The sequence below is a fragment of the Dendronephthya gigantea genome, unplaced genomic scaffold, assembly GCF_004324835.1.
Source record: "Dendronephthya gigantea isolate DGI-Jeju-01 unplaced genomic scaffold, DenGig_1.0 000013F, whole genome shotgun sequence".
In the NCBI taxonomy this organism is placed as follows: domain Eukaryota; kingdom Metazoa; phylum Cnidaria; class Anthozoa; order Malacalcyonacea; family Nephtheidae; genus Dendronephthya; species Dendronephthya gigantea.
The window spans coordinates 1,118,229-1,142,866 of record NW_021163023.1 but is presented as its reverse complement, the minus strand read 5'-3'; the positions used below and the strand labels follow the sequence as shown (position 1 = coordinate 1,142,866).

The 24,638-nt window shown below is 37.5% G+C and overlaps 3 protein-coding genes across 4 annotated transcripts; all 3 read left to right on the top strand.

Annotated features, from left to right (window-relative positions):
• The first annotated feature begins 117 nt into the window (after window positions 1-117).
• On the top strand, window positions 118-6,695 carry LOC114519358 (U3 small nucleolar RNA-associated protein 6 homolog). Its single transcript, XM_028539479.1, has 23 exons — window positions 118-313; window positions 418-502; window positions 580-621; window positions 922-993; window positions 1,077-1,145; window positions 1,249-1,312; window positions 2,075-2,135; window positions 2,250-2,307; window positions 2,437-2,469; window positions 2,555-2,602; window positions 2,718-2,802; window positions 3,192-3,276; window positions 3,366-3,469; window positions 3,877-3,948; window positions 4,039-4,112; window positions 4,208-4,285; window positions 4,560-4,680; window positions 4,816-4,886; window positions 5,394-5,480; window positions 5,584-5,696; window positions 5,792-5,858; window positions 6,078-6,150; window positions 6,241-6,695. The coding sequence occupies exons 1-23, from the start codon at window positions 222-224 to the stop codon at window positions 6,387-6,389; spliced, it is 1,803 nt and encodes a 600-aa protein (XP_028395280.1). The 5' UTR covers window positions 118-221; the 3' UTR covers window positions 6,390-6,695.
• Window positions 6,696-6,848: 153 nt separating this feature from the next.
• LOC114519563 lies at window positions 6,849-8,264 on the top strand. Its single transcript, XM_028539713.1, has 4 exons — window positions 6,849-7,154; window positions 7,562-7,801; window positions 7,893-8,010; window positions 8,082-8,264. The coding sequence occupies exons 1-4, from the start codon at window positions 6,918-6,920 to the stop codon at window positions 8,183-8,185; spliced, it is 699 nt and encodes a 232-aa protein (XP_028395514.1). The 5' UTR covers window positions 6,849-6,917; the 3' UTR covers window positions 8,186-8,264.
• A 140-nt stretch (window positions 8,265-8,404) lies between these two features.
• LOC114519489 (axin-1-like) lies at window positions 8,405-22,974 on the top strand. Of its 2 annotated transcripts, XM_028539628.1 has the most exons (9): window positions 8,405-8,501; window positions 8,684-8,784; window positions 9,898-13,842; window positions 15,928-16,077; window positions 17,271-17,334; window positions 18,807-18,950; window positions 19,262-19,908; window positions 20,217-20,549; window positions 22,297-22,974. In XM_028539628.1, the coding sequence occupies exons 3-9, from the start codon at window positions 13,058-13,060 to the stop codon at window positions 22,412-22,414; spliced, it is 2,241 nt and encodes a 746-aa protein (XP_028395429.1). In that variant the 5' UTR covers window positions 8,405-8,501; window positions 8,684-8,784; window positions 9,898-13,057; the 3' UTR covers window positions 22,415-22,974. The 2 variants fall into 2 exon arrangements, with proteins under 2 accessions (XP_028395429.1, XP_028395430.1); XM_028539629.1 differs by lacking the exons at window positions 8,405-8,501; window positions 8,684-8,784 and having other exon boundaries at window positions 9,305-13,842.
• Window positions 22,975-24,638: the final 1,664 nt, after the last annotated feature.

Genomic DNA, 24,638 nt, shown 5'->3' with positions numbered 1-24,638 from the left:
GTCTGTCAATTAAGGGGAGGCGGTATTCTAGGAAATATATGAGGGGGAGAGGGGAGAGGGGACCCCGCTGGGTGAGGGGGACCCGAAATGACCTACAGTTTCCTTCGGTGTCCAGACTTCACGTTTTTCGCACGTGTTTTTTTTCGGAGCATTTTAAAGATGGCGGATTGTTGAGGAGTGAAAATTATCTCGATTTCTCAGTTGAATTTTACAGGGTTTCAATGGCTGAATATGTATTTCAAAATGTGGAGGGAATGCTTCCAGAGTTGGAGGAAATGGAAAGGTTGGAATTATTCACCAAGGATGAGATAAAGTAAGAATCTCTTTGCAGATGAATGATTTTATTGATTTATATTTCTTGAGGTTGAATACTGCATTTGATTCACAAATTGCAAACGAATTATTTCATCAAATTAGATGTATTGTGAAACGACGGACTGCGTTTGAATACAAACTACAAAAGCGAATCGTCCAAGAAGCGGATTTTCTACGTTATATTCAGGTAGAATCCGTTTGTTTTTGGTAGTTTTCATTATCCATTTATCCTCATTTTTCTAACGTGTTTCTGTCATCTTTCAGTATGAACTGAACTTAGATCTTTTACGAAAGAGAAGAAAGAAGGTATATAATTACATCCACTTAACCCATTTACACTACACTCAAATTTTTGGCATGGTATGGCTAAAATGGGTACCCACACACCGTACCATTTTAATCTGTGCTCAACCTTTGTATTGGTAGTCTGAGGATAATTGAAGTTTGGTACGGGTACTATTACTCAATTTTATCCAAGCTCAGCTTACCAATACAAAAGACAGAGCATGGTTGAATTTGGTAGGGTACATGGTACCCCCATTTTAGGCATGCAATTACAATTACTATTGTTGATATATACAGAATAACTTTTTCCCTATTGTATAGAAATGTGGAATTCAGGAGAAAATTCTACCTGGGGAGGCAGTTTTTATTAGAAAGATGCACTTTTTGTTCCAGGTGAATTGCTTATACATACGCATTCCTCTGAATTTCCTTTTTAACTAAATTTGACGCTCCTGTCCATGATTGCAACATTTTAGTCAGCCGTCAAGAAATTTTCAAGTGATGTCAAGTTATGGTTGCAGTACATTGAATTTTGCAAACAGGCTGTGAGCTATGTTTTATTATATTACACAAATGGCTTTTGTGTGTTTGTATTAATTCTTTTGTGTATAGTATCTCTTTACATATATTTTCATTTTATTTTATTAGGGCAGTGGACAGGCATTAGGAAGGGTTGTTGGAAGAATGTTACAGGCTCATCCGAACAACACAAGTAAGTAAGCTGCAATAATATTCTTGTATGTTTGCATGGTGACAATCAATAAGTAATTTAGCTTGTAGGTACACCACGTAAGTATTTGATACTTGTCTGTTACCCTGGGCCTTGATGAACTTCCATTGCATTGCATTCCTTCCATTGCCCTGATGAAGGCCTGGGTTAACGAACCGTAAGCTTTGCAGTATTAAATATTTACATGGTGTACCTACAAGCTAAATTACTTACTTAAGTAAGCTGCAGTTGCTCAATACCAGAGGCCAAAAGACTAGTTAACTTTTAGCTGTAGTTAAGGACAGAATTGGCCAATCTGTAACTAGGATTTAACTATTAACTATGCAAAGTTTAGTTAAAAAGTTTTATACAACCGGCCCCATGAGTTTAGCTCTGTGGTTAATTTGGTCAACAAAGTGTCAATTCAAATAGTTTAAAAACTAATCTGTAATAATCTTGTATCACTTTATCAACCATTTTGGAAAATATGGGTGTAACCCACCTGCTCATAAGCCCTTAATTGGGTGGGCATGCTGACTTAGTGACAACTATTTTTCAGTTGTTTTCAATATAAATTGCTACAGCTCTAAGTTGCAATCATATTGGTAGATTTTTATGTAAAAATATTCTTTAGAAATGAATAACCAATAGCGTTATTGTTAAGATATTTTGAATTTGAAATTAAACTGTGTAATGTAAGTTAACCCTGAATCCACAACTGCATATTGCTTGTCATTTGGTTAATGTTTTAAAAATATTTCTCAGGCTTGTGGATAACTGCAGCAAAATATGAATTTGAAGAGAGAAACAACATAAAATCATCAAGGTATGTGCCTTGCATAATTTTTTCATGTATTTCTCATGTGTTTATCAATTTTTATACATTCATATTTGTCTTCAGTATTGTTAATAACTTGAATTATTTTTCCTAAATACTCAGGATTTTGTTGCAAAGAGCCTTGCGGTTAAACTCAAATTGCCAGAATCTGTGGCTTGAGGTGAGTTTTTCGCGGTAGCTTGAAGATATAGTCTTGTTTGTGATGGGTTTCATTGTTTAAAAAATATATGCTGTAAAATATACCGTTTGTACGCTGAAAAATATATCACTAATCAATAATCATATTTAGTATTTCAGATTGGAATTGTTGTATATTGACAAGGTTTGTCACCATCAAAATATCTTTATTCTATCATTATTTCTTGTTTGAAAAACTGCCATGGTCATTATAAAATGTTTATGTTCAGGTTAAGAAAAGACGAAGATTGTTAGGAATTAATGCTGGAAATGATGAGGTCAGTAATCTAAATGATATGAATGACAGTCATGGTACATTCTACCATCCTCTCTAGCCCTAATCCACCCTGATCTTCCCCTTCTTTATTCTCAAATTTTTTCTCGCTGTTTCAGGATCCAGAGACACCAACTTCTAGTGATTTCATTTCTGGAAAAACCGCTAGAATTGTTTACAAGAATGCAACTCAGAATATACCAGGTACGAATGCATGTGGTATAAAATTTGGCCATTTATTGGCCATGTCTGATAATAGGGAGCTTTAGCAGTGACTATACGACTACGAGATTCGTCATTCCCGCGTTTTGCTGGCTTACGTCATCAACCAAAACTCGTACTGGCTGAGGTTTAGAGTAATTTCGTATTCAAAACCCCAACGACTGCCAGTTTCGTGCGCAGGAAAACTGTAAAAGTACCGAGTTTGGCGCGAAAAAGACGAATCATGTACGCGTAGAAATCTGCTTTTTCATTACAGAACCTACATTGTAATAATTTTTATATGGATCTTCTTGTTTTCAAATTGATGCAGATGAATGTACCATACAGTGCACTGACTCAGTTCAATAATTCGTTCATATTATTTTCAATAGATGATGTTGAATTCCGTTTAAAGTTCGTCAGTATCTATTATCTTTTCGATGATTGCGAGGAAGGTGTGGATGAAGTCTATCAAAGGTGATCAATGATAATTCAATATGATTAGAAAGTTTGCAGTGTCTGGATGTTACCTGAATGTTTATTTTCCTTCGATATATATTATTTAGTTTGTCGAAAGATTTTCCTGAATCTGAAGAAGCCTGGAATGCCTTGGCCTGTCGTGGTTTAAATAAATTAAAAGCCACAAAAAGCAAGATTTCTAACATGCCAGGTAATCATAGATGGTTTTAGTTGTTTTAGCCTTTCTCGCGACGACGTTTTTGGGGTACTTTCAATTTTCTCAAATGTGTTTAAAAAATTATAACAACATGAAAAGCAATTTTTTTAGAATCAACAGACCATTTGAAGAATAACTCCAGCCTAAAATTAAAGGCAGTCGCCGTTACGAAGTCATACGCTCCCGGTTTTACTAAAAAGTACCCCAAAAATGGCTGCATATTCGTCATCGTGAGAAAGGCTAATTGAATAAACTCTTGACGAAGAGATTATTGTTCAGATGATTCTCACAGTCGCACAACCAGACCCACCATCTTCTGTAGAATACGCTGGTCCATGTTTTTACGAACGCTTATTCATATTTTTCCTTTCTTGTGAGTTTCGTTTTCTTTTTACTTTAAGATTTTGAATGGCTCAAGTTGGAAGAAGAAAGGAACAAAGTTTTTGAGGAAGCTTTAAAAACTGTAAAAACTGGTAAATCTTCTATCAAAAAAATCTTCGCTTTGTGTTGATCTATGTTTGAAATAAAGATCTTTGCTTTCAAAACAAACCTCTTCTTTTCAGAAAAAATGTGGAATTATTATATTGAAGCGCGCTACAATGACTTGGAAAGATATTCTAGCGAGATTGTTAAAAAGGTTTAGTTAAAAATTATGAAAATAGCAAGAAATAAATAGGAAATGGTTTATTTTGAAGATTTTCCCATTATTCCCTTTTTTTACTCTTCTTTCAGAAAGTAAACGACTTGCTGCGGTTATTCAAGTCAGCGGATACGGCCAAGAAACTTTGTGCAAATAAATGCTTACTATGGGTGGGTAATATGTACACTAAAGGCGATCTTATACACGAGGCAATTTTTCTTACAACATGCGTTTCTGGAGTTAATGCATGTTATGGAAATGCCATCGAATGGATAACATGCATTTGGATAACATGTATATACTCCAGAACGGCGTTGCAAGTACTTTCTAGATAACATGCATCTACTCCAGAACATGCGTTACTTTGTGGATAACATGCATCTACTCCAGAATTTGTTCAAAATACTGAAACGACCAGTAATTGTAAGTATAATATTTTTGTAGATCGAAACGCTTTTACAAAATGGGAACTCCAAAGAAGCCACGAATATTTGTAAGTCGTCGTTAAGGAACTTTCCAAGTTCTGTACAGTTATGGAAACAGTATTTTAATTTACGATCACAGGGTAAGTATCGTCTGAGATCGTCCCAATCCTACCATGTTGCAATGCCCCTGGGTGCATTTTCTCTTCACCCACCCCTCCCATATCTTCGCCTTGTACGGCCTTGCGGTGAGTTTAAATCATATAAATTATTTTCAGATTCCGGCAGTTTAACAGACGGTTTTTTAGATGAATATTGTGAGGCCTTGGGTCAGTTGGACTGTGATGAGGTACGAAATATTACTGTACAGATACCAATTACAAGTCTATAAAGTTGAATCACCTAACTTAAAGTTTACTCTTTGTAATATTGATCCAGTGTTACAACAGGAGGAAACCTAAACTAAACTAACTTTATTTATCCTGGATAGTTCTATCAGTTCTAAACTGTTCTTCCTAGAGGTCCAGTAAGGATCATCTCTTATTAATCCAGTGTTACTACAGGAGGAAACCTAAACTAAACTAACTTTATTTATACTGGATAGCTCTATCAGTTCTAAACTGTTCTTCCTAGAAGCCCAGTAAGGATCATCTCTTATTGATCCAGTGTTACTACAGGAGGAAACCTAAACTAAACTAACTTTATTTATACTGGATAGCTCTATCAGTTCTAAACTGTTCTTCCTAGAGGTCCAGTAAGAATCATCTCTTATTGATCTAGTGTTACTACAGGAGGAAACCTAAAGTAAACTACTATTGCCTCTACCAGTTTTAAACCGCATGTTATTTTCTTCCAGGACATTATTACGATGTGGTTCAATTGGTTTGAACTTTCACTGTCTTTCTCGAAAGATGGGGCAGAGAAAACCGAGCGTGTATACAATGTAAGCTTTTAAATTAACCAAAATAACTCTAATATTCAGCTCCGTCAGTTTTGAACTCTCAACTCCAAGATTTGTTGCCTAATCTTTTCCATTTTCTTTTTAGCGTTGCGTTGCCGCATGTTCGGCGAACGACGTCACCACGAAAATTCACGAAGATTACGTGGAGTTAGTTGTGTTAAGAGATGGAATTAAAAGTGCACGAAAACTTTATAAAAGGTATCGATGTTTGATTTCCACTTTTCTTTGTCCATATCTTTACATATTGACTTTTATTTTGTAAACAAACTGTGCATGTTGTTTTCCTTTTTTAGGTTGTTCAAAGAGAACTCTGTGTCTGTTTCGTTTTATCGAAAATGTTTAAGTATTGAAGAATCCCAGGTTTGTTTAAGGTTGTATTCAAAGAGCTAATTTAAAATACCGAATTTCAACAAAGGAATAGAGTGAATAGACATTTCTCATACTTACATCAAACGCGGAATTAAGCCTGATGTTACACGAAATTTGATTGGCTCGTTAGTTTTTACGCAGCCAATCAAACTTCGTTTGACATTTGCATCCTATTATGAGAATGGTCGATTGAGTTAGTTCACTTTTTAGGCTGCTCCAAGTCTCGGACGTCTTCGGAAACTCTATGAATCAGCACTTGAGAGATTTGGATTAGAAATTCCAGGTAATTCTAAATTTCTAACACGATGACACGATGGGAATTATGCCGGCGAACAGCTCAAATATGCTAACATTATATTTCCCTATTCGACAGATTTGTGGTTGGACTACATCAAGTTAGAACTTAGCGATGGGGATCCCAACATTGTGTCAAAGTTACATTGGCGAGCAATGAAGTCTCTTTCTGGAGACAACGTCGAAGAGTTTGTGACCAAATATGCATTACTGCAACAGTCCTTGTAATATCCTGGATTTCACAGCGCAAAATCTTGTAATAGATGGCGGGTCAACTTTGGTGAACTTTCTATTGTCCCAATGAGAAATAATCATTTCCTTATTTGTAAATATGTTTGGATTGGTCGACCATTGACGAACCAACTTTATCATATAAATAAGAGTTTAAAAGATCAGAAAAAATTGTGTTGCACATGAGGTATATGAATTATAAACTGAAAAACGTAAAGTAACAGGTCTGCAAAGTTCACTATATTAAAAAATATTCAAATGCCATTGTTAGCACTTGTTGCAAATCAGCAAAGGTGTTTAATGAGAGACTGACCATTGTGGTGCAAACGACGAACCACTACTGATGTTATTTACACGAAGTATTGGATGTGGCTTTACGTGGCTACCGCTAGCCGTAATTCGTCTTCAGTTGCGGGCTCAGCGTTGTTACCATAGCGACAACGTCACTAGCCTCTGTGTGTTCTGTGTGTGGTTCTGTGTTTTGGTTTGGTTCCGTGCGATGGATCTTTTCGATTTGGTTCGATAATGAACAGCCAAGGCAAAGATACCAATACAGTTTTAACAAATCTTTCAAACTATTTGACAGTCGTATCGGACAAACCATATAGCGAGAGGAAAAAGCAACGTTATGGTCTGCCTGCTTTGAGGTCCAGCGCAAATAGCTCCAATCTTGGACGTCGTGGACTCAGATCTTTGCATAAAACCACTTTGAACATAACAAGTGGTGAAATCAAAAACGAATTTTGTAGTACTATGAAAGATGTAAGTTATCTGTTCTAATGTTATTGTTAAAATAAAGAAATTCATAATTTGCAACACGCTGTATTCATTAGAATGCTTAGTATGTAACATTTTATCAACTCTTTTTTCCAAATGCGCTATTCCATTTAATACGTGCCCTCTCTGTCGAGGATACGTATTTTTTAAAGATTCACCTCTGAGGAGTTCCAAGAGTATCTGTCATAGCTCCCCCTGAGGAATTCCAGGCCATAGTTTAGCTGCCCCTGGGGTAATCAGTGATGAATTCTAGGCATCTTTAACAAGGGGGGCGGGAGGCATACAGATTTCAAATGGAATCAATCAGACTCAAGTGAGGTAGGTGTAAATTTAGGAATTGTCGCAGCTGTAATATTGTTAGAAACCTTATTATTTCTATTTTGTACTTTTAGAGTTTCGGTGGCAAACCTAGCCTGAAACCGGTCAAGCAGTTAAAAAAGTTCCCCTCCTTGCACACATCACAATTTGACGTAGGTTTGAATTCTGAGCTCCACACAACAACAACCACCAAGGATTGTTTCACAAATTATACAGGTCGGAGAACAACAGAGCATGTGGACAGAGCACGATGGATGAGTCAAATGGCTGGAAGAAACATGGTGAATTGCACAAGATTCGATGGAGCCAGTGATGTAGGTTCATACTTTGGCAAAGCTCCAGAATGTAAATAATCCTCAGCCTGAAATATATATGGCTAACATTTTTCCACATGATGTATTTTAGATTGATTTTTTGACAACATATTCCCAAAACCATTATAAGATGAAACTGAAAATGAGTTATTCTGAACCTGAAAAATTCAATGGCAGGTGGAGAACTAGCATTTATAAAGTTTGTGGTGGTAGGTATATGACAAGCAATGTTGGGCAGAGTGACAGAGTTATACAATAATTTGCTACTTTTGGATTTCAGAACATCCGGAGGTAAACGATGCAAGAAGATTCAGTTCAATCTCAAGAAATAGAACTTTGCATGAGGAACGTAAGAAATTAACACATTCGAATATATTATATTAAAAAGACAAAACAATGATGGAATTTTTGTATCATAAAGTTTGTTTTGATAAAATTTTTGTAAATATTTATATTAGGTACTCATGAGTAATAATTAAATAATTAATTAGAAATAATTAATTAATAGTCTGCTTGTTATTCGGTATGGAATTTCAGCCAATCATAGAGCGAGAACGGAAGAGCGGGAAAATAAATCCAGGTTCTAAATTTCAAAATGGCGGATGTTAAAATGAACGTCTATGTGGTTATGTGCTACTTTATTTTGCCCTGAGGCAAAAACTTTTGTTTTCTGACACTTGAAAAACCCCCAACTTAAGAGGTAAGGTATAACTTTGTTGTTATATGTTCGTGTTGTTTTTCTTGTGGCTTTCAACGCCTGTTTAAACGTGTTTTAAAATCCCCGACAACAACTTAGACAGTTGACGTCAACCAGAAGTCAGAAGTGAACCTTGTTCGGACGTTTATCGCGGAGTTAATTATATTTTTGAAACTGCTATTTAGGTCCTCGAATTGGAACAAGCAAAAGATCATTTTGTGGATAAAACGCCTTGCATAATGGATGGTATGAAACCAGTATAACTATGTTAGAGAGTATAACGAAAGTAAGTCAATTTTGCAATGACAATGTGAGTTCATTGGTTGACTTTGAGAACCATGAAAGTGATGAAACCTAAAATTCATTTAATCTTTAATAAATGAAATTTGGGAATTGGGAAATCTGGAAAATCATTCCGGAAGCCATGTTTTTAGACATGCATGATCAAGCAGACAAACTTGAACGAAGTCTTCCTTGACCCAAAGGCCACCTGTAACACTATAGTCAATAAGTCAACAACAGGTGAAAATGATATATTTCGTAATCCAAAACGAAGAATATTATGCACCGCAGGTCAGAGACTGTACTTGACGATGAGGAAGATTTTCTGTTCGGAGACAAATTCGTCACGTCTTTATAATCGTCCTTTGATAATCACCCTTCCACATTGAGATTCCCCCGCGGTCCCAGTTCAAAAAAATGAGCAACGTTATCGGAATGGATATAAAAAAGTTTTTAAAAGCGCATCAAATCTCGACGAGACTAATTGAAAAAATTTCTGCTGATTTCGGCACAAATTTAAAGTTCTCAAGTGCGCCTAATTCGTTTGAATTAAGCCGTCGATGTGGCATATGATCTATTAAATCTCCATCATGCACAGTTGGTAAATCGCTTAGGCAGCAAGCCCACACGCCAGCGCGCATAGTTTCGGCGAAGTGGCACACCATTGTTTTGCATCGTGCCCGTAATGAGCGCAATGACCGCGCGCCGATATTAATATTGTGTAAAAATAATGAGCATAAATATAATTTGGTTTACGGGGTGTAAAAGCTGGGTCAATAATCTCGCCTTTGGCCTTTCGCTTTGAATTGGCCCGATAAGAACGTTTGCGATATTATAATTGCGACAATCGGGCAACCGAACAAGTGCCATGACACTCGTAGTTAATATTCAGTGTTGGGCCTGTACAAGACCGCGTTGTTTGACTTAGTCATAAGCCGTGAACGATTTCATAAAGATTACAAAATGAAGCCGAATCGCAAAGTAACCACTGATTAGCGAACAAAGCCCCCCCGTGATATGACAAATTACCGCCGTTATATTGGAGGAAAGTCGGGCCCTCTCTGCCATGGTTGGTCTTAGCTGAACACCGGTGTACGGCTTCTTTGTATCAATTTAGTAATGTGAGAAGCCGATGGTTCGTCACCCGCGCCCAGACGTGATAATCACAGGAAACGTGCGAGGAGACTGGAGGAGGCTGTGTTGTTTTTGATGTGAACATGCTGATTATTAAATCTATGTAACATTAACGAGCCGAACTATTTAGGCTAATGGAAATATCGGCTTCATAATTTTCCCCGGACTCCGAATGTCCGTGAAAAATTGTGGTGCAAAATATGCGCGCTTCAAAAAAAACATGTCCCCGATCTGTGCGGAAGTTTCCGTAAATTTGGAACAAAAAACGATTGCTTTCGAAGAAAGTTGGAATTCTAATTAGAATTCGAACATTCATGCAATTGGAATTCCAAAAAAGTAATGTATCAAGGCTGGGGTTCGATCTAGAATTCCACCTTGTCTCTACTATTTTATGTGCGAGAACTTTGCAGAAACACAAATCATTCGCAAGTTTTTGTAAATTCCTTTTTAGAGGTCATGTCTTTCTCAGTTTTAAGAAAACTTGCCTAAGGCTCTGGTTTAAAATAGTAAAATGCCGGATATTCATAAAAAAATGTAAGGTGATGACTATTTCTAAAATTATTACTATTTCCTCGCATCTCTTCATGGTAGCTACTGTTATTTGATGCATTGGGCAGTAGGATAGACAAAATATGTGTTTGAGTGACATGGGAAAGGTAACTTCAGACATTTTTTCTTCATTTATTTATCCCATCCTAGACGTGACTTGGTACTAACATATTTCCTCCTTGAGCCGGTTGCAAATAAGCAATGAAGTTGTCTCCAGAAAGACTACCCCTACTTTGGGGTCAATATAAGACAAGATTGGGGGCTTCATAGATGTTTATCCTCTATATATAACTATGTAGATTTCTATCGAAAATAAAAAACAGGCACTAAAAGAGCGTTGTTACAAAAAGACGCAGATTTCATTTCTGATAACTTCTATTTTGTATAGTATCAGCCTTGCCCTTGTCTGAATTCTTTTTTTCTAGTCCCATAATAAGTGTATACCTAAACGTCCGGTAAAGTTATGACCGTTTTTAAATATGTAAATATAGTCTGTTCTCTTTGAGTTATAAGTTCAGTGAATGTCGACATTATTTATGTTGAGTGTTTTCCCAAGGAATCCGACTATTTGTGCAGTGTTAAAAAAAATTATCAGGGGGAAGAACGCTTTTTTTGGTCTTAAAGTTGCTTTGCAGCTCAATAGGACGCCCTTCAACGAGGGCGTCGGTTCCTTGTGGATATTGTTACGCGGCATGTATTGATCTCAGAATGTCAACAGTCTTGAAGGTTTTTGAGAGGATCAACTTATCTTCCTTGTATTCTCAAAGTCTATAACCTTAAGAGTTTTATTAATATACGCCATTTCGAAAGAATAGCTTTGCTGACGTAATGTGAAGAGAATTCCATTCTTTTCACAATTTATTTGCCTCACCTGGCAAGATGGCGTCGCCCAGGACAAAATAGCGCATTCTATCGCCAAGGCCTGGAAAATATCGGAGAAAAATACGCGCGAAAAGTGATAACATTGGCATTTTGCCTTGACCTAATGATTATAAATGTTTCAAAGAAACTGGCACCCTATATCCTGAGATGGCGTATAAGGATAGTGTCTCCAAATATTTTGAGCAGTTGGGTTTCGAAAAAAATGCGCCCAATATTTGAAATTCTGATACAAGTGTGAAGTGTCAAACTTCTCGCAGGTTAATCCAGGCCAAACTTTAAAACATTCTCAGTTGAAATGGGTATACCCGGGTTTGAAGCGTGCCAGATAACATCGGTTTAAAATCAATTCGACCTTTCGAGTGGACCACTTGTGACGTGTCTCTGCCGATGACTGATCACGAATGATAAGAAATGGAAACGAAACCAAATGAGTTTCCCCCAAACGTGGCGGTATGGTTTGGGATGTTTTCCGCTGTTGTCCTAGCCCATATCATCCTAAAGTAATACTTTTTTCTTTCGTCCCAAAAGCTTATTTCAAACATTTTTAGAGTATAAGGAACTAATTTTCTTCCTTGATTTCGAAAGGAAGCACAAAGTTGATAACAATACAAAAGATATAAAAATTGGCTCGATCGTTTGCGGAAATCATAGAAAAGATAAAAATGTATCAAATATTAATTCGAGCATGAAATCGAACAAAAAATAGAATTCGAATTCATGTGGAACTTGTTGTGTTGTTCGAACGCCATTTATTGGCTTTCATCAAGTCTCCCCGGTGCATAATTTACGCATCAATTTCGACAGGTAGACAAAACCTTGCAGGCACAACGCCGATATGGCGTTATATTTGCGGCGAAGCAGTGAAGCTGTTTAATTTTTTCGGTTTTATTTCGAATTAACTTATACCAACAGGCCTGAATACATCCCATGGTTGCTGATGAGCTCGGGAAATCTTTGAGCAAGCCGCGGCTAGTAGGAAGCATAATTAGGCAGAATCGCGTTGACCAATGGAAGGCAAACAGGGCCATAGCCGACAAACTATAAGCTTTATCACAGCTGCTTTTAATTATGTGGAATCATCAGCATGTGTGAAAGTTCGAACCACGTGGAACAGATCGAACAGTAGCGAGCTGCGCTCTGATTGGTGCGGTGTTTTGACGTATTATCTGCCTCGATTGATCGAACTAACACCGCCTCTTTAAGGTCGGCACGCTTTGAACTAGTACCGCCAAAGGCAACTCGCAAAGTTTCAACAATTCTGACCTAAACGCCCACCAGTCAGAAGCGATTGCCGAAGATTCGATGTGTATAAGCGCTGTGTTATTCGGAGGTCTAACAGCCAATGTTCGGCGGTGGTTCGTCTGGTTAGGACAAACCTCAATAGACACCGTTAAGAATAATAATCCTGAGCTCCTGATAATTCTCTCATCTCGGCAGTTAACGTGAAGCACTCTCGATCTTATGTTTATAAAATATTTGCTTTGAACGCAAAGCGGTCTCGCTTTTGATCTAGCTGAAAGAAAGCACCGAGCCTGTCTGAACACTTTAGTTTATCGGCGCAGCGCTTTGGGAACGGAGTTGTTTGTGAATCAGCCGTGCTTGGACGTCTATCGCACACGGATTTTAGCCGAGGATTTATATGTATTGATCCCAATACTGACCTCTCTCGGGTACATGTGAATTTTCTATTGATATTTAAAAGAAGCTATACAATGTCTTCTGACTCTGCCGTCAACATGACTGGCTCGCGACCAGCACCGCCTGGGCAGGATTCGGATTCTAGCGTCAGTTTTGACTCTACGAAGATTCAAAGTTACTCGGCCATTCCTAGAAAACCTTCGAGTAAAGAATCCATGGGAAATATCGATGTTTACACCGACGAAAGTCATATAGCACCACTGGGATTTGAGCCCGAGGGAAGTGCTACAAAGCCCACATTTTGCGAAGGGAATTCGTCGCTTTTGGACTTTATTTCGGATCGAAATGGTTACTCATTGTTTAGGAAATATCTACAGGAACAGAATCAAGAGTCTTTACTCGACTTTTGGCAGGCGTGCGTGAAATTCAAGCGCTTGGCAAACACGGGGTCAAATTTAGCTACACCAACAGCTAACTCAAATTATAATAACTACATGCACTCAAATCATCTATGCGCTGGCATTTTACAAGACGTGATTCGCGCCAAGGTGAAACACTCGCTTAGCACAAGACAGCCTTTGAGTGAGACCCTATTCGACCACGCTCAAGATTGTATACTACAATATATGAACGATTTCCACTACGGGAAATTCCTATGTTCGGACATCTACACGCATTCAGATGTTTCAAAGGCAATCCTGTTGAAAGATCGGGTTTCAAGCAAGAATGTTCCTCGGTTTATAAGCAAGGGATTGCCTACTTTGCCAGAGGAATCTGTCTACGAACAGCATTCAGGGAATTGGCCTTCTATCGATGTAAATTCCAGATCAGTAGGACGGTCAGTCGACGAACCTGACGGGTAAGAACTTGTGTTTTGTTATTGTACGGTCCTTGTGGACTTAAGTTTCAATGGGGTTTTATAGTGCATTTCATATTGACATACATACGATTTCGTTCAAAGGGAACTCCCCATCTAACCGATTCTTAAATGCATGGCAAAAAAAACTGCGTATGTTAAATATATTTTAATATAAGGCATTTGTGGAAGGGGCATATGTTTGCTTATTATTCCGTGTCGGCAACTCTAAGGTCTCGACTAATTGTACTCAAGTATGTCTGTGTATAACAGCGCTGCTTTCCGTCGGCTGTGTCAAAACGTTTCTATCTGCTTTAAGATCGATCTGAGATTGCAATTAGTTGAAAATTTATGTTGAGTGCTACATAGTGAGTGTTTTGTCAACTTTCGAACAAAAACAAACCGACTATGTTGCAATTAACATAAACCCCTTGCCGATTTCACTTTGGCGGCATGTACGCAAACGAACTTATTTCATTTCATGATTTCGAGATTCCGGTTTCCCTCGCTCTAACCTTGTGTTTGTAATCTCTACTTAACGTGGACAAACATTACATGTTCAGCGCAAACCCTTATAAGCTCTTTAACCCCTTCTCAAAAAGTGTATATCAATTTGTGAGGTCCACTGACCCTAGCTGGCGTGTATTGTGTTTTTAAAAACACATTACGGAAATCTGTGAGAAGGCTGAGATTTTACGCTGTGCGTTCCCGAAGACCAAACAGCACTCGAGAGATATTAAAGAGTTTTAAGGACAAGAGATCTTGTGAAATGCATCCAAAACAGCTTTGCCGACTCCGCTTTAATAAATGACTCAATTTGCATAGCAAAAAAACACCGTTGTGTTATTGTGGTTAAGAGGGCTCTTGAAAATTACCGCTTCAGCGGTACCTATGATATTTCGCTCTCTGTCGGGCCCTTTTCCGCTTCTGACTGACTTAAATCCGTATCATCGCCACCAAAATCCGCCGCAGAGTGCTAGCATACAAGGCAAGCTCTTTCGCTTCGGATTGCTCGCGTAAAAGCGGCCAGCTTTTCCGCGGGGGAGGAAACGCGGCCTTTCTAAGCTCTTTCTACATACGGGCGAAGTCCAGCGCGTAGAGAAGCGCACATATTGACAAAGCGCGTGTAAATTGGACACACATGTTTTTCTTGTGGTGCTTTATTGAACTGCGTTGTATATCATATATTCTGCGTCTGCTTTGTGGAAGGCTTTTTGAACGCGCAAATTGTCCTAAAGGATAATTGGAACGCGGTAATGCAGCAATTTGAGGTTAGGAGAACGGAATGTAAGTGAATTTAGTTGTCGAAGAAAGAAAAATAAAGCGACACTTACACCGACAGCAAGACACCCGCGATACGCGCAAAAAAACCCAGTTAATTTTTCGATTAAAAAGCTAGCTCAGTACAAAAGGACGACGCTTGCTGTGATCTTAATAGTTTTATTTTCGATTTGTTTGCACCAAATTCGACACCAAAAGCCTTCCATCTTGATCAAAACGAAAGCGCACTTGCGTATAGAATTAACACCAACCCTGTTTTAAATATCGGTGCCTTTATATTAAATGGCAATCAGGCGTCTAAAAGCGAGCCGAAAAAGCATCAGACACGATTTGATTATATCACGTAATACAATATTTGTCTTGTTTAAATGGCGTTTCGTCCGACTTGTATACGTTCGGAGACAAATATTTTTGCCTGTCCAATTCAATTAAACTTGCTGGGAAATGATCTTACCGAAAAGATTAAGTAATTTACATTATACTAACTTTATGTAATGGTTTTAAATTTGATATTTTTTTATTGGAGATATGGGCCATTAAATTTGTTTTGTTTTTTTCATAATTCCAGTTACATAGATAGCACTTTGTATGTAATGATTTTTCACACAATATTCAACTATTATTCCATTTCAGTTCGTATAAATTGTATGTATAAGTTTGGGTCTGTCTCTGCTGAATGTTTTTTTTGTTCTATGGCACATTATGGCATACTTATTACAGTAATAATCATGTGTAGCTCATGCTATTGCTTATATAACATCAGTTGAGATATTATCACTTTATTTAAAGGTTTTACTTTCATTCTAGGTATGTGCCAATTAATCTTAACCTAACCAAGGCTGCCTTAGCTGGAATGTTTCAACAGCCAGCCCCACCAGTAGTTAGTGTGAATCATTCTGATGTGCAAAGCCTGTCAAGTGATGCCCTTACGGATGACACAAAATCTACAGTAACCGAGTAAGTATTGCGTTTCATTGGTTCTCTTTTATCGATAGCAATGCATGCCTTCTCGGTTAGTCAAAGTTAATTGCCCTTGTGATGGAGATGAATTAAAACCACTCTAAAGTCTTCTTAACTTAGCATGTTTTTTCACTAGCCTACTGTTTATGTTGCTTAGAAATTTGATAGCATATCAGATATTGGGATTAGTTCATTCACAATCATAACAGCATGATGCACATCAAGGCTGTTATTTTTCACATCAGACTCAGCTGAAATAATCTATACACACAGGGTTCCATGGCTGGCATTTTTTTATGGCTGGAAATTTACATGGGCAATCAGATTAGGTTCCATTCATTACTGCCCTTCCTTCGGGCCAAATGAATATTTTACAAGCAATGAAAACAGTCCTAATTGTATATTCATACTGTTTCCAAGACTATTGCTGTATTGCTGGCTTTGAACTGCTCATCTTGATCAGCCCAGTTTCTCTGAAACCTTTTTGCTTAGAGCATGTTTTTACTGTCTCCCTTTTGCGTAAAAGACCATGATTCAAAGCTTGTTTTCAATGAATATCAAATATTTAGTCACTGGTGTTGAAAATGTTTGCATGTAATCCATATTGGAGACAGGAGTTCATGATTGTAGGCCATTCAGGTTGACAGCCTAACCCTGACCTTTGGCCCAATTTCCTGCTTGGAAAGATTGAAGATATTCATCAATTACATTATCATGTCATATGGACTGTTGGATGCATGAGCACTGCTAGTATACTGCTCTGCATGATGTTTAATAAATGATGACTTTCTCTACCTACATGGCTTGATTAAAACCTTAAGGTCGGATCAAAGTTAGCCCTGAGTAACTCTCACATGCAAAAAACCTAGCATTCACTGCTCAAGTTTTAAATAAAACAAGAGACCCATGACTGCATTAAATATAGTTTATGCTGATTTAATATCTTGTATTCATTCTGAAAATTCCTTCTGTTTGCTTGTACCTGATCCTTAGAATTAGCTAGAAAACATTTTGATGAATGCTCAAGTACCCAATTCTTAGAGCTAACCCTAAAGCAATTCTATAAGAACCCTTATTACTTATTCAAATTGTTTTAGTTATGAGTATAAATGTTGAGACTTCTACTTGACAAGACTGTAAATATTTGTGGGAGCATGTTTTGAAAACTGTTTCTTTTTTAAATTTAACAGCTTCAGTGACTTGACTGCAAAGTCAAGTGATAAAAGACAGACTTTTCAAGATGGATTTGTACCTGTAAGTTTTAACTTTTCCTCAACCTATTTTTAGACTGTTAATTTCTCTTTGTCATGCGAGTGGTAATTTTCTATTGAATCCTAATGTCAACGCTCTATTATGGTGCGATATATTCAGCATTGTATTGTATACTTATATGTTATATATGAAAATTATTTTTCATTTAAAGCACTCTATCAGACCGATTCTGTCATTGAGTAGATTAAATGTTGACATAGGTTACTTTACCTAGTGTGAAATTGAGAATTGGCTCGCAGAGACAACCAACAAGCTGTATTCCTATTGTGAGACCTGTCATTACGTAGCTGCTATTTAGGCAATAAGTTGTGATTTCTAAAATTAGTTTGTCTTTAAACACTTTGAACATTGAAAATAGAAGACGTGTTGAAATGCACAACAATAGAAACAAGCGGCTAGCATATCACATGTATTCTGCATATTGTTCACAATACATTAGTTTATGTAGGCGGAGTTTTATATTGTATGTTAACGTAATTGGTTTCATCACATTTTCTCAGAGCACCTGGCATAAATAATTGTGGGAAACATGTTAGGAAGTTTTCCTTTTAGCATAATAATATGCTGTTGTTGCCTTTCATGTTATTTTCGAGAGGGAGATGACAATATATGTCTTAGACTTCTTCATTTAAAAGATTATTAGCAGTAGCTGCAAATTTGTTTTGCAAATTTTCACCATATTTCCTAGTTTTTAAGATATCTGTGAAGAATTATACTTCCTAGTGGCCATCTTGTTTTCTGGTTAGGTTTTATAATTATGATGATGTATAAACAGAGTTGACTTTTGTAAGGATCACAATTGAGAAAATAATGTCACCTTGAAGGCTTCTACACTGTGATGTGATACAAAATCAAGTTGCAATAGGAATTTTGGCTGAAATAGCTGGCATTTGGAAAGTTTAAAACGATTTTCCCCACTTTAAAGTCAAGCATGTCTTCCATCAGAATCATATATTCGTATCAAGGCATAGGAAGGCATAGGTAGCCCAAACAAATAGTGTCGTGTTGAAATATAATGTCACAACATCAAAATATATAAACAATTGTTGGACTACTTACTTGTGATTTACAATGGCATAGGGCATACATATCTGTTTCTAAATGTCTCAAAAGGTAAAAAAGATAATGTAAATTTATACAGTTTCTAACTGTGCTTAAAATCCCTGTCAAAAGGTGGGAATTGACTTTTATTGCCATTAGACAACATTCTCAATAATCTCTCTTTAAATCATGTTTTTGATTGACTACTCTATTTCCAATTCAGTTTTTATTCAACATATTTTTTAGCAATATCACTGTTTGCCAAAAGTGCATAGGACTACGAGTTCACAACATCAGTAGTAATAATTACAGGGTGTAGTTTGAACACACCAGGTGTATTATGTAAGATAATTCACTTAGGACCATGTTTTTTTACACTGAGCGAACCTAAATATCTTTCTGTAAACCTTCAGAGAACGAAGAAACTTCCAAAGGCCAGAAAACAATTGGCACCCGAAGAATTCGCAAAGATTTTGATTGAAAAGTTGGAGAAGGTTGTTTTCGAACGAGAGCAGGCAGAGAGAACTGCTATTAATTTAGCAAGCTTGCCTTTTGATGTGAGTACTCTGAATAATTTTTATAGCAGCATCTGGAAACCTGCCAGGTCTGATTCTCTGTAAGAATTCTTTATAATCCCAAAACCTCAAAGTTCTAGCTTGACCTGACCTGACCAGCCAGTTCTTGTCTGACATTTATTGAAATTTTACTGAAATTACAACTCTAAAGTATGCTTCATATTATGTGTTAATTAAAGTTGCTCTACATATAATCCCAGTCAATATTGTCAGTAGATTCTAAATATATTCTCTTGGAGAACACAGAGTTTTTAGAGAACATAGAGTTTAGTTTCCAAACATTTTCTTTGCAGCATTTACGTGAGAACAAAAAATCAAAATCGATTTTGGAAGATGCTGCTGAGAGACACCATCAGTACCAACAATTTGGAAGGTTAGGATTACTACCCCCAAAGTTCCAAGAACCATGCTATCCTATTCATCCGAACAGTATACCCTCCTACGCTATGCCTGGGTTTGTTGAACATCAGGGAATGTCCAGTTATTACCCGGCATCAGTGGATGGTAGTCACAATGGCAATCCAACTTGGCATAAGCCAGAACATGCAGTGGAGAAAAGGCAATGTGCTGCTGTGCCTTTGGGAAATAATAAAAAACAATGGGAAAGTCTAGGAACTATCGAGTCTGCCCCAGACAGTGGGGTTAGCATTGAGGAAGAACTTGGTTTGCATCCGGATGCACGAAACAGAATCTTGGAGTGGATGGAACACAGTGAAAAAGAAGCCCAACTTTTACAACAGGAAAATTTTAATAAGCCAAGGACAAAGCAATCATATAATAATCCTTCAGTATCTGGCCCAATGCACTTAGCACCGGTTGCCCAGGATCCTCTGATGCCACCCCTGGGGCCACCTGATTCAAGGAATACCATTGAGGAAGTTCGGCGAAGACTGAAACAGAAAAATGTTCGAGAAAAAAGAAATAAAACAAGTAAAAATAGGTAAGGTGTTGGTCATAGTGTACTTCAAGAAGTATAAAGTTAAGGTGCAGTGGTGACTCTCCCCCTACCCTCTTCCTTGCTGGTCACGCTATTCTTGTGGTTTCCCTGGACTGTAGAAGACTACCTCACCCTGCATCACCCACCCCTTCCAACAACCAAAAGTGAATTATGCTCAACCACCTAGCTTCCCCCACACCCCATTTCTTAAATGTAGCACTTTTGTATTCAACGGTTTAGACCCCCCCTCTCTCTCATGTTGGCCTAGCTGCACCCCTGATTATATCTGACTAGAATTCTTATTTTCCTAGAACTGGATATCTAAGTAGCAAATCTTCTCACGGGACTTGTCCCCAGTTTTCGGGCGATTTAAATAATGACTGTTCAACCGCTGTCGTTCCTGTGGATGTTCATCCAGCAGCAATGTACAGCTCATCGTCGGTTCTTTCGTCTATCCCATCAACGGTGAACAGTAAAGACAGCGGTCTCGGTCATCCATCAAAAAGTACCAAAACTCAAGAGGGTACCAAGGTTATCTACTATCTTGATGGAGAGGATTACCCGTATCAATCCACGCTGCAGGACAAAACTGTTCGCTTGAAACAATTTAAGGAACTGATTCCGTTCAAGAAGAGAAATTATAGGTAATTAACACTTAACATTGATTCACTTGAAGTAAAATAAGTTTTGACCTGTGGTTATGATAAACTCCTTGGTGGTTTAAGCATGGGGTAGGTGAATACACTTTAGCTTATCGCATTATCAGAATTACGATGTTTAAAATAACTGTAAGATCTACTACCAGATCTTTTTGATTCCTCCTGAGAAAAAAAATTTAAAATCTCTCCGCTTCATTCTCCTGGCCAAAGGTTAATGTTCTATAATAAAACTGCCCTTGAGAGGAAAGCTTATTACTCGTCATTAGAAGGAAGCTGTGGGGGTCTGAAGTGTTTTGGTGCACCAGTGGCATATAGCCAAAACGGGCCTCAACATGACTGCATTTATATATAGAATTTGAGAATAAGCGTTCCAGGGTCAGTTGATGTGATACTTAGGATTTCCATGTTGACACACAAATACCATCAATATTGAAAAAAACAAAGACTCACTAGTTTGGCCAACTACGAGATAATATGGGTATGGCAAGTCCGTGTACGTTTCCCTCAGTTGTGCGATTCCGTCATTAACACAGGCGGCACGAAGCCTGTGACAGTTTGCTAAGTGTTAACCCAAAATCTAAGAAAAACACCTCATGGCACAGATTGACTACATTTTTTACCATCCGGCTAAAAAAGATGGATTACAAGGATCTCTCGAGAAAAGCCAATTATTTCAAATTTTCGCTGAAATCTCATTTTCGTTAATCAACTTTCTCGAAATGCGAAGGTCAACCGAAGCATATTATGATAGCATGTAGCAATTTCCCAGCCCCGAAAGCCAATTAAAACTGTGTGCCAAAATCTCGTTTTCAATGTTATCTTGTTGAATGGACTAAAATAGCCCTAATAGTTTCGCTAGAAAGTGTCTTTGTTCATCGTTAACCATGCATGATTCCTACCACACACTGCTTTTAAATGACCCCAAAAAAATGATCGATGTCCATGTCTAACTCGCAGACTAAACATCGCTGACATTAATTATGAAATTTGCGTAGTTTGAGGATTTCGACCTTTTTAAAACGTATCGAAGAAGACAAAAGGTGGTTTAAAAAAAGCGGGTTGGATAGTGTGGGAATTTTTTCGCACAAACAAGATTGTATATCTGCTTTGATGTTGTGAACATGAGACGGGTTTTTTTAAAGAAAGTTGACAGATGAAATCTTTTCGCAGGATATTCGTAATCTTAATAAAAAAGTGCAGGACAAGTGAAATACTAAAATATATCGTGAATTTTAATTTGCAACAAAACGTGCCAACTCGAACAACAAGTTTTACTAGTTCGAACAACAAGTTTACCAATTAGAACAAAAAGTCTACCAATTGGAACAACATATAATCAATTAGAACAGCAAATCGAACAATTAGAATGTTCGAATGGTCACTAGAGTGATAGTGAAATGGTCGAAAATTTAAAGGCTAGTCACATGCTTTAAACAGGAAACTATAAAGTCATTAAATCGCTCTTTGGAGCTCTCTTTCAAACGTTGCCGACATCCGGATTTTCACTACTAATTTCAAAATATTCTGAGAGTTCGCTGCTCGCTACTTGGGTTTAAAGCGCTGAACACTTTCGCTCAATAAAATAATTGGCTTTTATGGGAAGTTTGTGCTTTAGTTACCGTTACATGTGGAGTGTTTACTATTTATGGTTCGCTTAACCGCTTAGTGCGAATATTGATGGCGCCTTAGTGATATCACTTCTAAAGAAATCATTTTCTATTTTTCCTCTTAGGTATTTCTTTAAAAACAGAACCGAAGAGGAAGATTGTTGGGTGTATGAAGAAATTCTCGACGATGAAGCGGTGTTACCGCGCCATGGCAGCAAAATAATTTGCAAAGTACATCAATAAAATATATATTTAGTCAAATAGTTATTAAAATACAGGAAGAATGTTGGCTTGAAGAGAAGAAAGAGTGCGTTTGTAGAATTTAAATCAAGTCTGTCAATACCTAACATAATTTCGCGAAGAATTCAGCTAAGTTTTGAATAAATCTGGCCAACTGCAAAGTGGAACAGTGTAAACATTGATTAGAAAAGAAAATTAAAATATGAATGAAAAGATTTAGAAAGAAGAATTGGTTTGTCGGTCGCATACATTGCGATGTTGGACGGTTTGGATTTAAATGCATGTTAGGACGAAAAACAGATGAATTCATTTTTTTGATTCTTTATACTTTATATTGGCTTTGTCAAATACCATGCGCTGAGATCACAAATCAGCGACTATAATCGTAGCGTCTTCGACCGACTTCGGGCAATCTTCGACGCGCTGTTTCGTCTCTTCTTACCACAAATCTGTACATAGTTTTATATATTGAAACATGTAAATTTACGGAAAATATTGTATAGGTATGCTTGTAAATAAACATTCACAATGATAATATTTTGAAATAAATAACACCATTTTATTCACTGAAATGTGAGCGTCTCTTTATTATGCTGATACGCAAAAATGATGGTAGTGAACTGGTAATGGTGTCGGTGATGGTAATGATGATAGTGATGGTAATGTGTATTGATTATTGTGATGGTAATGACGACAGTGATCGCAATGATGATAGTGGTAGTTTTGGCGATAGTAATGGTACTGATGATAGTGATGGTAATGATAATAGTGATGGTAATGATGATGGTGATGGTAATTGGTGATGGTAATGAGATAGTGATGGTAATGATAATAGTGATGGTAATGATGTTGATGGTAATGATGATAGTGATGGTAATGATAATAGTGATCGTAATGATGATGGTGATGGTAATGATGATAGTGATGGTAATGATAATAGTGATGGTAATGATGATGGTGATGGTAATGATAATAGTGATGGTAATGATGATGGTGATGGTAATGATGATAGTGATGGTATCATGGTAGTGATGATAGTGATGGTAATGATGATAGTGATGGTAATACATTGTGATGGTAATGATGATAGTGATCGCAATGATGAAAGGTGATGGTAAGAATGGTAGTGATGGTAATAATGATATTGATGGTAATAATAATGATGAATGGTGAAGGGTGGTGGTGTCTCATCCCACTGGTTGTTTTGAACTTATGGTGAATAGAGGAGTGTGGTCATGGGTACATTGCGAAAAGTCTGATGAGAAAAATTCTGATCACACAACTACTATGCAAAATATGTTCAGATGAAATAGTCAGATTTCGCCATCATACTGTTTTCAACAGCTGAAAATGAACTAAACGTAAAAAATGTCTGGTATGAAAACACACACTCTTTAGGCAGACAAGTCGTCACAACAAACAGTTTCAAACATTTTTCATTATGTAATCTTAAAAAATTACCACTGAGCCCCACCCGCTAGACATGAAATTTAAGCAGACGGGGGCTTAGCCTTTGGTTATTGTGATATTGGTGGAGACATCCAGACATGAAAATTTAAACACACCGGGGCTTTGCCCTTGGTTATTGTGATGTTGGTAGAGAAATTTCATCAATTATTTCAGTCGACGGGCAAGTTTGGCTAATGCAGTGTTTTGGCTTAAAGGGTCCTTAGAGCTAAAATGTAGATTGCGCGACGCGGTTTATCTCTTTTAGTTGCCATAATTACAGGATAATCACCTAAAAGTTGTTTGATTGCCTGTCAGATGGCTGGGAAAATAGCCGTGTGGTTAGACAATGATCATAACAACTTTGTTTCGCTGGGATTTGGCCAGTTTTGACGGCTTCGGGCTGCATTGTGATTCAAATCTTCCCAGCGAAGCGCGACAATTGAGGATGCAGCGAGTGACGTGTCGAGGCCAAGTGAAATTTCCTTTTCCTCGATAATGGGGCGCTGACGTCAATGGCGGTAAATATCGTATCCTGCTCTCCAGTATAATTGAAGTGTTTGTGCTAAAAACGCACTTGGTATGTCCTAATTGAACAAGCTTGCTTCCCTGCCGTCCACTCGTTTTTTTCGGCTTAAAACGAGCGGTCAAACATCATCAAACTACGTGGAGGCCAAAACGAACATGTCTTTTCGCACGACCACAACAAACAGTATTTCTAAAAACCAAGCTATTATTGCTGCGAACTTGCTCAAAAGACCACGCTTTAAGTTAAACAACG